The sequence below is a fragment of the Canis lupus genome, chromosome 34 (genome assembly GCF_003254725.2).
Source record: "Canis lupus dingo isolate Sandy chromosome 34, ASM325472v2, whole genome shotgun sequence".
In the NCBI taxonomy this organism is placed as follows: Eukaryota; Metazoa; Chordata; class Mammalia; order Carnivora; family Canidae; genus Canis; species Canis lupus.
Window position 1 is genome coordinate 11724932 of NC_064276.1, and position 15310 is coordinate 11740241.

Consider the following 15310-nt stretch of genomic DNA (forward strand, 5'->3'; position numbering starts at 1 on the left):
CTAACAGAGAGGTTGATTTCATCGTTTAAAATCTTTCCTGTGTTCGCTGGAGAACTCTCTTGCATCTTGCATATCTTCTGTTAGATTTGTTTCCTACGTATTTTGAATTTTTGATGCTTTGTAAACAGTGTCTTTAGATTAACTTTTGTTTTCTGGAAAGTTTGGGACAGTGTATAGAAATGGCACTGGTTTCAGAATATTGATTTTGAGGCCAGCAATCTTGCTGACCTAGCTCTCCTCCATCCCAGTGATCCATCTCCAAGTCCTCGGGGTGTGCACGTGGGAGACCATCAGGTGCTCCTTCCTCCCCATGCTCCCCCTGGCCTGTCCTTTTGGCCCCTGTGCGGCCTGTGGCTCTCCCTGGGAGACACCACCCATGCTCGTCGCATCCAGATTCACAACGGGTGTCTGTAGATGCCATTTATCAGCTCAGGCAATGTGCTTCCGTTCTAGGTTTACTAAGTTTTCCCTCTTGTAGGTGTTGTCTTGAGTGGATTTTCAGCCTTACCAAAGGCCTTCTGCCTCTGTGGGTGCTTCACTGAACCTTCTCCTCCCACCTGTTAACTGAGGGACCACAGAGGTGGCTTTCCCAATATTGCATTCACCTTTCTTCCCTGAAACGTTCAGTCTGCTGGGTCCCTGTTACCTTCCCCACATATTTCTGGGTTGTTGGGAATCTTTGTGTTTATGGTGGTTCTGGCTTTATTCCCAAACAATGGCTGGTAGAGCCTCAGGAGCAGATGGGTTACCGGGTCTGGGAAGTCCGAGGTCCCCATCTGATGGGTTTTTATAGGGCCTCCATGAGGAGCTTGGGGTCAGTGGTGTGCACTGGACCTCTGACCACAGGTGGCACAGGGTTCTAGGGCCATTGTGGGGAGGGGGCAATGCAGTTCCAGGAGAAAGTCACCTGGTGGACACCTGGGGGATGTCAGGGGGCGTGGCTCCTAGGAGGACTCCCTCCTGGAATGGGCATCTTACTTCCAGAAAGAAGGGAGGAGGCTGAGACCCTGCAGAGGGAGAGGCAGGGGCAGAGATGGGGGCACGAAGGGGGTCACCTATGTCCAGGGCTTCCAGGAGACAGCCAGGGTCTGCGTGAGGTCAGTGGGCAGAGGGGGTGGTGGAGGTCAGAGCATGATCAGGTGCGGTTGGGGAGGGGCTCTTGCAGTAATATAACAGAGCCCCAGGAGCCACTTGTCAGAAGGTCCCCAGTGTCCCTAAGGGTTGGGGGGCACAGGCCTAGCCTCCTGACCCCACCAAGCAGAGCGCTGTGAAGGTTGACGTGGAATGGGGCACTGGGCACAGATGGAGTCCCCTGCAGGGTGTCAGGATCCCGCAGGGAGACAGGAATCTGGGACCCTGGTGGGGCTGGGGTCCTGGGTGGCACTGGTGTCTGGCCAGGGGTAGGGTGTTTGTGTAGGGCCCCCAGAGTTCTGGCCATACAACACCCTCAGATGGACTGGGGGGGGGGGGCTGGGACCTTGCACAGCACCCTGCCCCACCCTGTTGCCTGGGGCCCGGGAGCCTCAGCATAGCAGACTCCCATGGTGTGCTGGACCTCAATCCCTGCCCGCGGCCCCCCCGCTCCCATCCACCACCGAGGAGCCTGTGGTCCACATGTACCTACTCCAACTCCTGGCCTATACCTCATCAGTGGACCAGGGGTGGAGCTACTGTTTGGAACAAGGCCCCAATCAACAGGGACCCCGGACGCTCCTTCCTTGCAGGCTGGGCTTTACTTACAAAGGCTCTAGGCTCACCTGCAATCTCACAGGCACCAACAGGCCAACCACAGAACAGTGGTCGCTCACAATCTATAGGAAATGCAACTTTAATCCAGCAATCACCTAAGAAATGATAAATGTGCCATTATGATGATTTGGGTTGGCTCCCAGAGGGTCTTTGTCTGAAGAGCACCAGGCACACCGTAGGTGCTCAGCAAACAGGTGATGGCAGGCCCGTGCAGAATTACTGGCTTGGAGGTAATGGCGCTGGTTCCCTCCTGCTCTGCAGGAGGGGCAGGTGTGTGATCACTTGGGGCAGAACTGTGAGCTTGTGGGCGATGACGAGCTGTGTGCGGCCTTAGAGCTGAATTAAATACTCAACTCTCCCCCTGTGGTCTGTGATGTGTTGTCAGCAAGAGCATAAACGTACCCAAAAACCCTTGTCTCTTCACACACAACACATTTCATAAACCACATGAATGAAATGCATAATCAGAAGTTACTGTGATGGACCAGATGTGACATTCTCACCTCTGTTTTCCTAATTTTGAAGTTCAGCAGCTCACAGCGGCTAAGGGAGCATGCAGGAGTTCTTGGGGATGGTTACTTGCATTATTTTAGCAGCTCTGAGTGTGTCATATGGGTCATGGCCCTTCTGTGGCTGCTACTGAACAGTGTCCCCCCCAAACCCATAAGTTAAAGTCCTGAGCACCACTGTGATGGGGTCTGGAGACAATGTCTCCAGGAGGGAATTTGGATTAGGTGAGGCCATGAGCGGGGCCAGTCGAACAGGGTAGCCTTATAAGAAGAAGAAGAGCACTCTCCCTGTCCCTGCCGTCCTCCTGTGCTCTGAGGACAGACCCCTGAGGACACAGCCCCCGCCCCAAGCCAGGACTTGACTAAGAACTTCCAGCCTCCAGAGCCGTGAGGGAAACAGGTTCCTGTTGCTTAAGCCCCCATCGTGGGGCACTTTGTTCTGGCAGCCCAAGCAGGCTAGGACAGTCCATGTGCCAGCAAACCTATAGGTGATCCAGGCCCCTGGAGAGAGGTGGGGGGGTAGGAGGAGCGGCATCTGGGGCTCATGCCTGCCCCATGGCAGTGGTGCACCCGGCAGTCATCAGAGTGTCATACACAGGCAGGGTCCTGAGAACACATCCCCAGACACCCCACACGCACACCCCAGGCCCCCCTGTTGGCCTCACAGTTGTATGGGTCATACACAGTACAACTTTGAGGGGTGCCATTCATAGTTCTCCCTGATGTGGATGGAAGGCCTGGAGTGCCAGGGTGCTGCAGCCCTGTCTGAAATCACAAGTTAGTCGGAGGCAGAAGGGCCAGGGACTGCCCTGTCCAATGGAGACGTGGGTTGGGGGTGGTGCCAGCAGCCAGGGGTGGCTGTCTGGAGGCGCACACACTCTGCTCCCCAGAGCTGACCTGCACTTGTCTGAGGCCGTGCTTAGTCCTGGGCACCATGTAGCCCAGGGCTTCCCGGGAACCTGGAACCCAGATACACTCATCCTTCAAATGCCCACGATCCTGCCATGTGGCCCTACAAGTCCACCCCATTCCAGGGCCTTGCTTCCTTCTGACTCTGCATTGGGCATCCCTTTGCCTTGTCCTTGGGCGTCTCCCAGCCACTCCTGCAGCACAGCATCTGTTGGCCACTCACCAGCAGCAGCATTTGCACTGAATCCACAAGTCCACATGACGATGCTCAGCTATCCTGCCCTTTGAATACTTCCTGGGTCTCAGATGCAGCCCCTCCCACAAGAAATGTGGTGAAAACCTCAGAGCGCATAGTGACCAGAGGGTCTTTGGGCATGATAGCACGCACCGTTCTGGTGGGCACTTGGCCTTCTTGGGGAAGGCGAGGGCACCAGCCTCAAGGAGGACATTCTCCCTAAAGGCTTCACTCAAGGACCATGAGAAAGAACAGAGAAGTGTGTCTGGGCCAGAGGTGACCCCTCTTGTCCAGCTGGCACCATCTCTGAGACAGGAGGCTAAGGAGGGTGCTGGGGAGAGAAACACAGACACGAGGTGACTCCACAGTCTCTATGGCCCCCACACAAGGCCACTGGCAGCCAGTCACCTCCTCCAACTGCCAGACACTGTGCTCAGAGTCACTGGGCCATCACAGAGGCCCTTGCATCTGGACAGTCCTCAGAGGACATGCAATGAGGACCGAAGCCCTCTGCAGCACCCTCCCAAGAGGTCAAGAAGACATTCAGTGCTCAGCCATCCTGACAATTCACCCAGCTGGGCATGACTTAAATGTCCTTTATCTCCACTACACAACTGATGACCACCTCTCTTTAGCAGGAAACTCCCCAGGCGTCCAGCTCAGCACCGTCCAGCTTAGGCCTCCTGGGACCCTCACATACCCTCTGATACTAGAAGATGCTTCCACCTGGCCATCCACCCACCTGCCACCTGCCCCTCTGGCCATCCACCCCAACCAATTTCTCCTGCATGTTCCAGCATCCCTGTACACCAGGTGCCATTTCAGGAAGGGGGTGCAGGGATAAGCTGTGCAGGCTTTGTGGAACTCATAGAATAGACGTTCCCATGGACAGGGCAATCACTGGTCAAATCGAGTGGACTGCAGGTGGGAAGACAGGGAAAAACACAGCCAGGAGGGAGGGGGCTCAGATGTCACAACTGTGAGCTGAGACATTGCCATGGGACAAGGACCTCGGGAAGGAGAAGGGGTGCAGCAGCCAGGCTCCCCAGGAGGGCAACTTGGGGGTCAGAGGGGTCCTGAGTCATGGGGGCACTGGGCATGCCCTCTGACCTGGAGGCTCAACGGGGAGAGTGGACAGGACAAGAGACTGCACAGTCACGAGGCCCTCGCGGCAGCCAGTGGTGGCTGGCCTGCTGAGCAGTGACTGGGCTCCCTTTGCATTTTGAAGGCAGAGAGGACAGGAATCCCGAGAGACTAGAGACAAGAAGCAGAGGAGGCACGTGTGCGTCCTAGACTCGGGGCAGGACCACTGGCAGATGGAGCCACCTGGTGCTGGGGCTGCAGCGAGGGCTGGGGAGGGGGGAGGGGGTTGCCTCGTGGAATCCCCTCCCAGGTGAGCCATCATAGGTGACAGCGGGCAGGAGGCCTTAAGGGGGACACCCTGCTTGGATTTCATTGGAGGCCAAGCCCTCAGGTAGAAAGAGCATTCGGGCTGCACCCTCGCAGTTGGCTGCAAGGTCAGGGGTGGACGGTGCCTCACAGGAGTTGTGGCCGCCGCGCGGCAGCCAGGGCAGGATGCCTCGGATCCTGCCCCAGCACTGGTTTGGAGGGAGAGAACCCGGTTTCTGACAAGTGGATCCACCGTGTTGTGAAATGCACGTGTGCTGCGGCCTGGCCCCTCTGGCCCCTCTGGCCCCCGCCTCTAGCGCGGGTCCGCAAGCCCCATCCTGTGTTAGTGCAGAGGCAGCGTCTGGGGCCTGAGCACCCGCAGCCGCCCGGCACCCGGGGCGCGGAGCGGACGCCGCCGCCGAGGGGCGCCCGAGGCACCCGGAGCCCCCCCCCCCCCCCCCCCGCCGCCCTCGGCCAAGGGCCCCGGCGCGCGACCCACGCCCTAAGCAGGCGGTTGCGCCCCGTCCGACGCCCTCCAGCCCAGGCTCCAGCGCAGGGCGGGAGGGGGGCGCTGGCGGGCGGGAGGGGCGGAGAGGGACGCGCAGGGGGCTGAGCGCGCGCGTACGGAGGTGAGGTCAGGGCGACCCGGCGGCCGGGGTGGGCGTGTGCAGGCCTGGCGGGCGTGCCGAGAGCGTGCGACGGTGTCCGCGCTCGCGTGCGCGCCGCGGGGGCGGGAAGGCCCCGCCCCGGGGCGGGAGGGGGCCGCCGGATTAAAGGCCACCGGCGGGCGGGGACCGGGCCAGCCGCCCTCGCTCCGAGTGCGCTGGGCGCCGCCTGACGCGGGTCCCCAGGGTCCGACGGCTCCGGCGCAGCGCGTCCCGCCTGGCGCAGCAGGACCCACGCGGCATGAGCGTCCGCACGGGGTGCTGAGCGGCGGCGGCGATGTCGGGGCGCGGGGCTCCGGGCTGCAGCCGGGGACTGCAGCTGGCGCTGCTGCTGGTGCCGCTGCTGGTGCTCGGCGTGCTGCCGAGGGCGCGGGCCTTCGAGGAGCAGCCTGGCAGCGCGCACGGGGAGAGCCAGGGCTTCCAGGTGGTCACCTTCAAATGGCACCATGTCCAGGAACCGTACATCATCGCCCTGTGGATCCTCGTGGCCAGCTTGGCCAAGATCGGTAAGAAGCCTCGGCTCGTTGGGGCTCCAGGTCCCAGCCCGCGGCGACGTGCCCCGGCCGGCTCTGGGGTCTGCGCGCCCCCGCCCGCGCCCCCGCCTGCGCCCCGGGGCGCAGAGCCCTGCGTCCGCGTCGGCGTCCGCCCTGCCCGGGGTCTGCGCCGCTGCGCGCTCTAACCCGTCCCGCGGGAGCTGCCCGCGCTCGGAGCGCCCCTGTGAGCCCCAAGGGCCAGGCCTTCGGGTCGGGCGGGGCGAGGCGCGGGCTGCGAGCCTGGCCGGGCCCGGAGCAGCCGTGCGGGCCGCCGGGTTCCCGATCCCGGCCAGGAGCGCGCCAGGCTCCCGGGTTTCGCGTCCCCGCCGCCCTCTGCCGCCTCCAGGCCTGCAGACCTCGGGGCCGCCGCTGCTCTGCGCGCCCCGGGCCCCTTTCCTGTCCGGGGGCTGGTGGGGGCTGGTGGGGGCTGCCCGGTGCGGACAGACACAGCAGGCGGCGGCCCGCAAGCGCCGCGGTGATATTTGGCCCCCAGTGCTGAAAGACAGCGGTGCCACTCGAGATTAAACCCAGTAAAATCCTATTTATAGGAGCAATTTTTCCATTGACGATGTTTCTCTTTTAAAAGTCCTGGTCTGTCTGATTTCTCTTAACTTGCTTCAGTGAGCCAGCAAAGTGGGGACTGCAGGTAACTCCCGGGCAAGGTGATGGGAAGGTCAGCTTTCTAACAGCTTCTGAGGTCCAAGGTTTCAACGTGTTGGTCCACCAGGAGGGGCTTCCTGGAGGTGGTGCACTGAGGATGGCCTGCACCACTGACTAGGTGGAGGCTGGGGGACCGCAAGGGAGGGGGCCTGAGGATACCCCCAGGGAAGGGGAGGGACTCGGCAAGGCGGAGGGGCCCTCCTGGGGCCTTGGGCTCTGCTGTTTTCAGCAGGATAGCAGGGTCATGCTCCGGGCAGCCTACTAGAGAACTGTGAGCCCGAGTTTTGGGGTGCCTGGGACGCTGGCAGTGCCTGGTGAGCCGTGCTCCCTTCAACACCACCTGCTCTGTGTCCTGCTTATGCTGACCGCCTCCCTGGAGGGCCCTCTGGGTTCTGCTTTCTGGGTCTCGAAGGCCCCCTGCATCTCTCTGCAGGTCTCCTTGCTCACCTGGCCCCGAATGCCGGGTGTCATGCTCACTCTATCCCACACTGGGCTTTCCAGGGTTTTGCGAGACTAGGAGTAAGACTCCAGCACCCACACGAGGTCTCTTCCGAACACCTCCGCCGAGGGCGGGACGGGGGGCTGACACTGGCACTTTGTACCGGTCATCTTCTAGATGGGGCCAGCTCCAACCTGGGCTTTCCCAACACTCACATTGCCCACCTCCCCCAGGAACAGCCAGCTGTCCTCTGCCGCCCGCTGTCTGCTGTGCAGGCACCATAGGGATGCTATGGGCAGGGTGAGGGGGCCGTGACACTCTGGGGTTCCAACCCTGGGATGCGGAGCACCCTCGTGTAAAGCAGATATGTGCTTTCTTGGCAAGCTGGGCTTCTCCTAGTACAGCCCCGGCGTCCAGACCTGGAGCCTGGCCTCGCATTCCAGCGGTGGCTGCTGGGCTCCCTGTGGCCGGGAGGTCCCGAGGGGACAGACTGCAGGAAGGCTGATCCGAGGATTTGCCTGGCCCCAGTGCTGCTCTCCTAGGAAGAGCCATAGCCCTGCAAGTCTCCAGCACAGGTGGACTTTGTCTCAGGGCACCTTCTCCAAGGTGGGTGGCCACCCGCTGCAGCCGGCTCTGTTTCATGGTCAGGGCAAGCCCAGAATTCATTTTCCTACCCATGTTAATTTAAAAAGCGTCGTCTGAGCACCACATCCTCACTCCATTGCTGTCATCTGGGATTGCTGACTCCCCTTGAAGGTCAAGGCTTGGGGGAGACCTTGGCAGTCCTCAAGACCCCATGAAAAGGACCCTGAGGGAAGACCCATGGGGCTGACCAGCTACAGCTTCAGTGCCCTCCTGCTCTGGGCCACACCCTGCCCTGGCCCTGCCTGGGTCCCCAAGGTCCTCCTGCTGGCTCACTATGGGCCTTGGGTGACTCCCACCTCTGCCCTTTCGTTTGCGGCCCCCACCTCCTTCACTCTGGCCTTTTCCCCATTGCTCATCAGCTGTCCCTCCTCCGCCCACCTCGGCACCCCACCCCCTGCCATCTCTCAGCCTCCTAGAGCTCAAAGACCAAACCAAACCTTCGCAAATAAGCCAGACCCACCTGCTCATGTTCAGCCCCACAGACCAAGTGTTAGAAGGAAGTACTCACCTCATCTCAGTGGTCTGCCCGCCCTCTGCGCTCTGGACCAGACTCGGGGAGCTGGAGCTCCCCTCACCCATCATTCCAGGTCCTGGAGCTCCCCTCACCCATCATTCCGGGCCCTGGAGAGCCAGATCTAGCCTGGTCAGGGGTTCCCCCCAGGGGCTCCCCAATGCCTGGCCCCCTCCCTGCCTGGAGGTAGGACAGCCTCTGCCCTGTGGCTTCTCCCCCCTTCCTGCCCTGGCTCCCAGACCCCTCCCTGTGCACCCCTTCTCCCAAACCCCACAGAGCACTCACAGCCACCTTTGCCTGCTTCTGGTCAAGCCTGGAGGCCTCATGGTGGTGTGTCCAGTTTTTGCACAAATGAGGGGAGGGCTTGGGTCCTGGTGTGCTTCCTCCTTGACCCCGCAGTCCAGGGTTCGTGCTCGTGAAGCTCTTTGACCCCTCTCATCGTGTAAGATGGTCAGGTATTTCAGTCTCAAGGCACAGGAACAGAGGGTTTCCGTCTATTTCCAAGCACTGGCCAGGTTCTTCCCAGTGGTTTCAAGTGTTGGCTTTAGCTCACATGCCCCTCAGGCTGCAGAGCTCAGATTCCTTCCAGCCATGTGTCACCTTGCTGGGCAACGAGATGCCGAGACACTGGGGACCCTGGGACAAAGCAATCATACCCACAAATGTTTTAAGCCAGCTTCTCACCTCATGTGGCTTGGGACAGAGAAAGGCCAGGGGGCAGGGTCACAGCCACCAGTGACTGGGCCCAGGAGTCCTGAGTTCACGCCTGGAAGCTCTGCTGGAAGCAGCGCCTTTGCACTGGTGAGAAGTGTGGCTGGTGAGCCCAGGGACCCCCAGCCCCTAAAGCCCTGCGTCTGCAGCTCAGTGAAGGACTCATTGGAAGCATTTGGCCTCCAGGGGCCCCTGCCTGTTGCTCTACCCTTCAGGGATTCAGAAGGAGAAGCAGGAACCCCTACACAGGTGGTGCCTGCTGGGCCGGGGGGTGAGGGTCCCTGCAGTGGGCTGGGCTCTGTCCCTGGGTGGGGTACTTCCTTGCTCTGGACCCCTGGTGGCCCCCAAGTCTACAGCTGCCCCCACCAGGCTCCCTTTGGGCCTCGGACCAAGCGGCGCTTTCTCTCCTCAAACCTTCCTCGGGGAGTGAAGGCTGGGCTGGCAGCACTGGCCGTGTGGAGGTCGTGAGGCCACAGGGCACGGGGTGGAGGGCCCACCTGGGGGTGGGGATCCAAGCAGCTCCTGGGGACGGAACTCTGGAGTTGGCAGGGTTACCAGGAAAGGTGCTTCTGCAGGAAGAGGGAGGTTCGAATGTTGGAGGCCAGAGGTGAGACCAGAGGGAGGCCACCGGAGGCCAAAGCAGCACAACCACAGACCCTGTAGGACTTTGCTCCCTAGCCAGGGTGGCACGAAGGGGAGGGACATGAGCAGACCTGGGCTCTCAGACTCCTGCCTTGATTGTAGGGCGGAGAATGGGCAGGAGGGGCAGCAGGGGGACCCTGGATGGGGTACTTCTGGGTTGACAGGGTCCATTTATTCCTAGGCATCTTGGTTGGGGGGCGAGGGTTCAGGGGACAGACATGGCTCAGGTGTTCAGCTGATGTCCCAGTGGGTCCAGGGTGAGAGGTGGACAGTGAGGGGAGGGTCTGGGTCCTGGTGTGCCCCTGGCCAGAATGGGCTGCAATGGCAGAGGCCCAGGGGAGGGGCAGTGTCAGGGTGGGTGGGCTGGTCAGACACCCAGTTTGGGGACAGGCCCTGGACGTGGAGCTCATGGGGACGTGGAGCCTCAGGCCAGAGGCTCAGGGGTGCTGGTGAGAAGGTGTCTCCTGCTCCCCATGTCCTCTGACCCTCAGGCCCTTCCCCTGGTGCCCTGGGGCTTTACAAGCCCTCCCCTTTGGCTCGACACCTCCCTCTTCACCCCTCTCTCGGGGGAAGAGAGCCCAGGGGGCTGGAGTCACCTGCAGGAGCAACAGGGCAGGAATATAGCCTTGGGAACCTGCACGGTGCATCTGTGTGGAGGTCCTTTCCTGTCAAGCCTTTCCGTGCTGGCGCATGGTCCAGCCTCTCCAGCCTCAGGGCTGCGGGGGGCCTGGGACATCTGTGGGCACTGCAGCACCCCCTCCACAGTGCTACCCAGGGCACCTGGGAGCTGTGCTCTCAGGTACAGCCGTGGGGGCCGGTGTCTGCCCCAGGTGTTGCCAGGGCGTGGGGGAAGCCATGTGAGGCACTTACCTCCTGGTGTGAAGAACAGAGGCCTTTGGTTTTTCCATCATGTGCTCTGGTCTTAGGACAAGGAGCCTCTGGTGCTGAGCCTCACCCCTTTCCTGCTCCTTGCATGGGTCCCTGGGCACTGCCCATCCTGCCCCCTGCCTGCCTCCACCGAATGTTCCTTACTCCCTTCAAAGGATGCCTGAGGGTATCTGGACAGGATGACCTCACAGGACAGTGTGAGCAGCAGGAGTCCCCAGTGGGTCCCACCCATCCTCCCTGGGGTAGATGAGTCAGTGGGCCCTAGTGGACCCCAGCCCTGGCAGGACAGAGGCAGTCACTGGGCCAGGAGTCAAGACCCATCATCCGAGGAACCAAGGGTCCTCCCAAGAGCCTCTACCATGTGGAAGGTGTAAAGTCTCACTTTTCGGACAGGTTCATAGGGGAATTAGCCTCAGGCTGTAAAACAATCCATGGGCATTTGGAGCTAAGGTATCACCCTGAAATATCCAGAGGGAAGTGGGGCAAAGGTTGGGAAGCGCTGATAGCCTCCTGTCCTGCCCGGGAGGCTCTGCCTCAGCCAACTTCCTGCAAGTGGACAGGTTGTCCTGTGGGCCTCAAGGCCCCACGCCGCCCTGCGGGTCGCAACCCAGGTCAGCTCGGGGACAGCACCGTGCTGTGCGGGTGCCTGTGACCTGTGTCTGCCTTCCCGGCCTGGCCCAGCTCAGCCCCCACCTGACCTCCAGACAGATGTGTCAGGACACACACACCTGCCCCTCAAGGAGGGGCTCTAGGTTCTTCTCTGTCCCCCTGGGTTGGAGGAAACACTTCCTGCCACACCTGCCAGGCCCAGAGCTGGGGTCTGAAGCTTGGGTGGGCTTGAAGTTAGGGCTCCCAGCATGCATGTTCCCCCGGTGACCGGTGTGTGGTGTCCAGAGCCCTCCTGGTGGTGAGTTTTACCTGGAGGGGTGGCACTGGCCGTAAGAGGGACGGGGCTGCAAGGTCCCTCCGCTGCTGTCTGCCGCCTGCCCTGCCCCAGCGTGGGCTCTCGGCCTCCCTTGGAGAAGGGCCTTGGCTCTACGTGGCTGTGTGCAGGGCCCCAGCACCAGGTCCAGCTGCTGGCTGCTCTCAGGCACTGGGTGTGCGTCTCCAGGTCTCAGGAGCTTGCTTTGGGCAGCATGGCATAGCCCGGGGGGCAGTTTCCTGCTTGGGTCCGGGGGCACAGCTAGGGTGTCTGTTCTCTGCACGGAGCAGACCTTTGAGGCAGCCTGGGTGCTCTACTGGGCGGATCTCTGCCCCCACCCTGTGCCTGCACCTTGTCCTGTCCTTCCTGACCTGACTTATCTCTCATCCCCGTTCCTATCTCTCCTTCATACCTTTGTCTTCTGTCTCCTGTCTCTGTTCAGGCAGGGAGAAGGGGTGCTGAGTGGGCCCAGGGCTCAGTGGCTCCTGCTCACCCCAGACCTGCCCGCAGGGCCTGCAAGGCTGGGGGATGCTGAGCTCCTGGGCCCTCTGGGCTGTGTGTGTGGGGCAATAGAGGCCCTGAGCAGTGGGTGCAGGGGAGTGGGGGGTAGGGACCCATGGATGCAGGGTGACTCCCACGCTGGCTATGGCCCTGCCTTGTGTGGCCTCCCCAGATTCCTGGGGAGCCCAGACTCCACCCCACCCTGTGAGCCCACCCCTGCTCCTGGGATCCTGGTTCTCTGGTTCCACTAGGTGAGCCCTGGGAGCTGAGGGGCCACTGTGTGCAGGTCGTGCTTGCCATCCATGCCAGCACCCTGCTGCTGGCACCGCTCTCGCACACCTGTGTGGATGGTGGAGGAGGATGAGTGCACTGCTCAAGGCCAGCTTCCCATCCGCAGCTTCACCCCAGCCGTCCAGGTCGGCCTGGGGAGACGTTCCATCCCTGAATTATTTCCCAATAATTCACACAGCCTCCTGGGAGCCCCGCACCCCACTGCTCACCGGGGTGGCTGTGTCCCCAGGACCAGCTGCGCTCACCCTCGCCAGCAGAAATCCCCCGACAGCCGAAATCCTGGTCATGCCTTCCGGAGCAGGGCACCACAGATCCACCCAGTCAGGCCACGCACACTTGCCTTTGTCTGCCTGCCTCTGTGGAGCCCGGGCAATCAGTACCCTGAGCACAGCCCCGGCATTCAGGGGCATGACTGGCCCGATTTCCTTCCTCAGTGCAGCCGCGAAACATTTGATGTTGAGCAGCTGCAACTCTGGCTGCTGGAGGAGTGCTCCCCACTTGAGGGCTCATGCACAAGCACCACGCAGCCCAGACCCCAACAGTGCCAGATCCTGGGGGACAGACAGATGAGACCACGCCACAGGACCAATGGCATTGTGTGCTCCACAGAACAGCAAATGGGGCAGGCAGAGGGGAAGGGGCCATTTTCAGGAGTGGATCAGCCTGTGCAAAGGCACCAAGGTGTGTGTGTATGTGTGTGTGTGTCTGAGGAGCAGCGGTGGGGGAAGTCAGCCAGGGGAGGGGTAGAAGGGAGGTCAGAGGGGCCAGGAAGGCAACCAGTCATGAGGGTCACAAGGAGGCTTCTGGGAGGAGGTGTGCATGGCTCCAGCGAGACGGACAAGCCCACATCAGAGGATGAGGGTGGCTCAGACCTGCCACCCTGGGAGCTGAGCCTTCCCCAGGAGCATCGTAATGCTGGCATCATCCTGCTCCTTTCATAGGCTGCTTCCCTGAGGTGTTTAGTCCATATGCGCTCCAGGGTCTAATCAGAGATTAAGGTCACCTGGAAAGTCAAAGCCTTCCCCTCTGAATGTCCGGGAAATGAGATCTCTGAGCCCTGAAGGGCGTCGCCAGGGCACCCAAGGGCACAGGATCCAGCAGGTGAGAGGCCAAGAGGCTGAGTGCACGGGGCCACCCCCACCTGGAGCCCCCATGCTGCCAGGCCTGTCGCGCCTGACACGCATGGCCCGCCAGGAGACCGTGACGATGGGTGTCATCCAGGCCACTCTCTGGGTCCTGCGAGATGCCCTCCTAGGTCAGTGGTCTGGCCTGGGGCTTGGCTTCACGCTGCCTTTCCTTGGAGCTGGCTGTGTCTTGAGTCCACATCTACAACCCAAGGGTTCATTCATCAGTGCTAGAAGGAATCGAGAGCCCCATGGTTTGCTGGACACAGGGGGTCAGAGTCCAGGTGGAGGAGTCAGACTGTAGCGGAGTGTAGGCTTCCCATGTGGGGCACGGTTGAGGTGAGCCCGTGGGAGGGAGGCCAGCCAGCGTGAGAGGGGCTGGGGCAGGGGGCCAGGGGGAGGCACGGGGCGGGGGCCCAGCGGGTGGCGAGGGCTGACCATGCGGGCTGGGGCCTGCAGGCAGGTGTGGACTCCCGGCGGAGGGGGCGGAGGGGCACGGGGTGGTGAGCTGAGTCCCGTCCCGGCTCCCCTCATCCAGTGGCCGGCTCTGCTTCAGACACAGATGTGGCCCTGAAGGCAGCCATCAGCCCGGGGAGGCATCCTGGAAGCCCTGGCGGGGGGGGGGGGGGGGGGGCACCAGCCTGGGGGGTGCGCAGAGCTGTGGGGGAGGGCCGGGCCTTGCTTCTCCCCTTCCTGAGTGAATCAGGCAGGAAGCCTCGGTGAATTCACCACCTGCCGAGCTATCATGCTAAAGTCCAACGTTGTGAGCTCCCAGCTGGGGAAGGGTTTCTTGTAAAAGCAGAATGGGACCGGAAATGCCTGTTTCTGGCAGCTTTTCTGGCAGCTTGTGGAAAACCACTGGCTTCGGCTCCTTGGAGTTAGAAGCCCTGGGTGCTGGGGTGCAATTCTTGCTCAGCCAGCCAGTGGGGCGCCGCCCGAGCAGGACAACACCTCAGGAGGAGGACCGCAGGGGGCACGGGGTGGGGGGCAGGTGCCCAGGGGATACTTGGTGAATGTTCGAGTTCCTGTCATCCGTCCACATGCACAGGTCCAAGGGACTGTCCCCATGCTGGCTGTCCAGTCCTGCACACAGACTCACAAGTGGGGGCTCCCGGTCTGACCCCCACAGGAGCAGCTGGGCTCCCAGGTGGAGGGGCTGAGGCCACACCTTGGCCATCCCATTGGAGGCAGCCTCCCGGGAGCTGTGTTTCAGGGTCACAGAGGCCTCTCCAACTGGAGAAGCCAGCAGGCCCCCTAGACTGCCCCCCGCCAGGCGGGACCCCCTCCCCAGGCAGACCTGGGGATAGGTGTGTCCACCCCCAGGGTCAGGGCAGCCACGGCCCCTCCACTGCTTCATGGAGGCTGAGTCTGGGCCACTGCCCCAGACCCTGGGACAGTGGCTGCCCTCCCTGCGGCCTGAGGCAGCTGCACCTGCATCCTGCTCCTTCAGCTCAGGATCCAGACGGGGACCAGCTGCCCGTGTACCTGGGGGGGCGGGAGGGGGTCAGCATCTGCTCTGACTCTCGTGGGCCCCCGAGGAGCCTGGTGAGACCCACGGTGCTGGGTCCAGCTCGACCCCAGGGGTGGCTCCAGACAATTGAATCAGAGCTCCTGGGGGTGAGGCTGGGGCCCGGGGCCCAGCCCAAGGGTGCCCAGGGTGGGAAGCAGAGGGAAGCAGCCACTGCCCAGCCGGGCTCCTGGGACCTGGCTATGTCACACATCCACGTGCAAGTCCATGGGACTCTAGGACTGTCCAGGGCCACCCACATGGGGCCCCTGCCGGGTGTGTTGCTGCACCTGAGGGACATGTGTGGCTAGCTGCCCTCCTCTGTGCTGCTCTGACCTCCTCAGCAGGGACATGGCTGCAGGTATGCAAAGGCCCAAAAGGTGCCTGGTGGGCAACCCGTGGACACAGTGGTGACCCTGCACGGTGCCCAGACATGACAGCAAGTCAACTAACAATATTGTGTGAAAACAAAAATGCCAG

At 61.8% G+C, this 15310-nt stretch overlaps 1 protein-coding gene across 2 annotated transcripts in view; it reads left to right on the forward strand.

Moving 5' to 3' along the window:
• Window positions 1–5661: 5661 nt before the first annotated feature.
• SLC9A3 (solute carrier family 9 member A3) overlaps window positions 5662–15310 on the forward strand; it is a 40910-nt gene continuing 31261 nt past the window's right edge. The window contains exon 1 of one of the 2 annotated variants that reach the window (XM_025451332.3): window positions 5662–5962. In XM_025451332.3, coding sequence (XP_025307117.1) covers window positions 5734–5962 — 229 coding nt within the window. In that variant the 5' untranslated portion in view covers window positions 5662–5733. The remainder of the gene's footprint in view (window positions 5963–15310) is intronic. The other variant, XM_049105781.1, reaches the window with a different exon arrangement.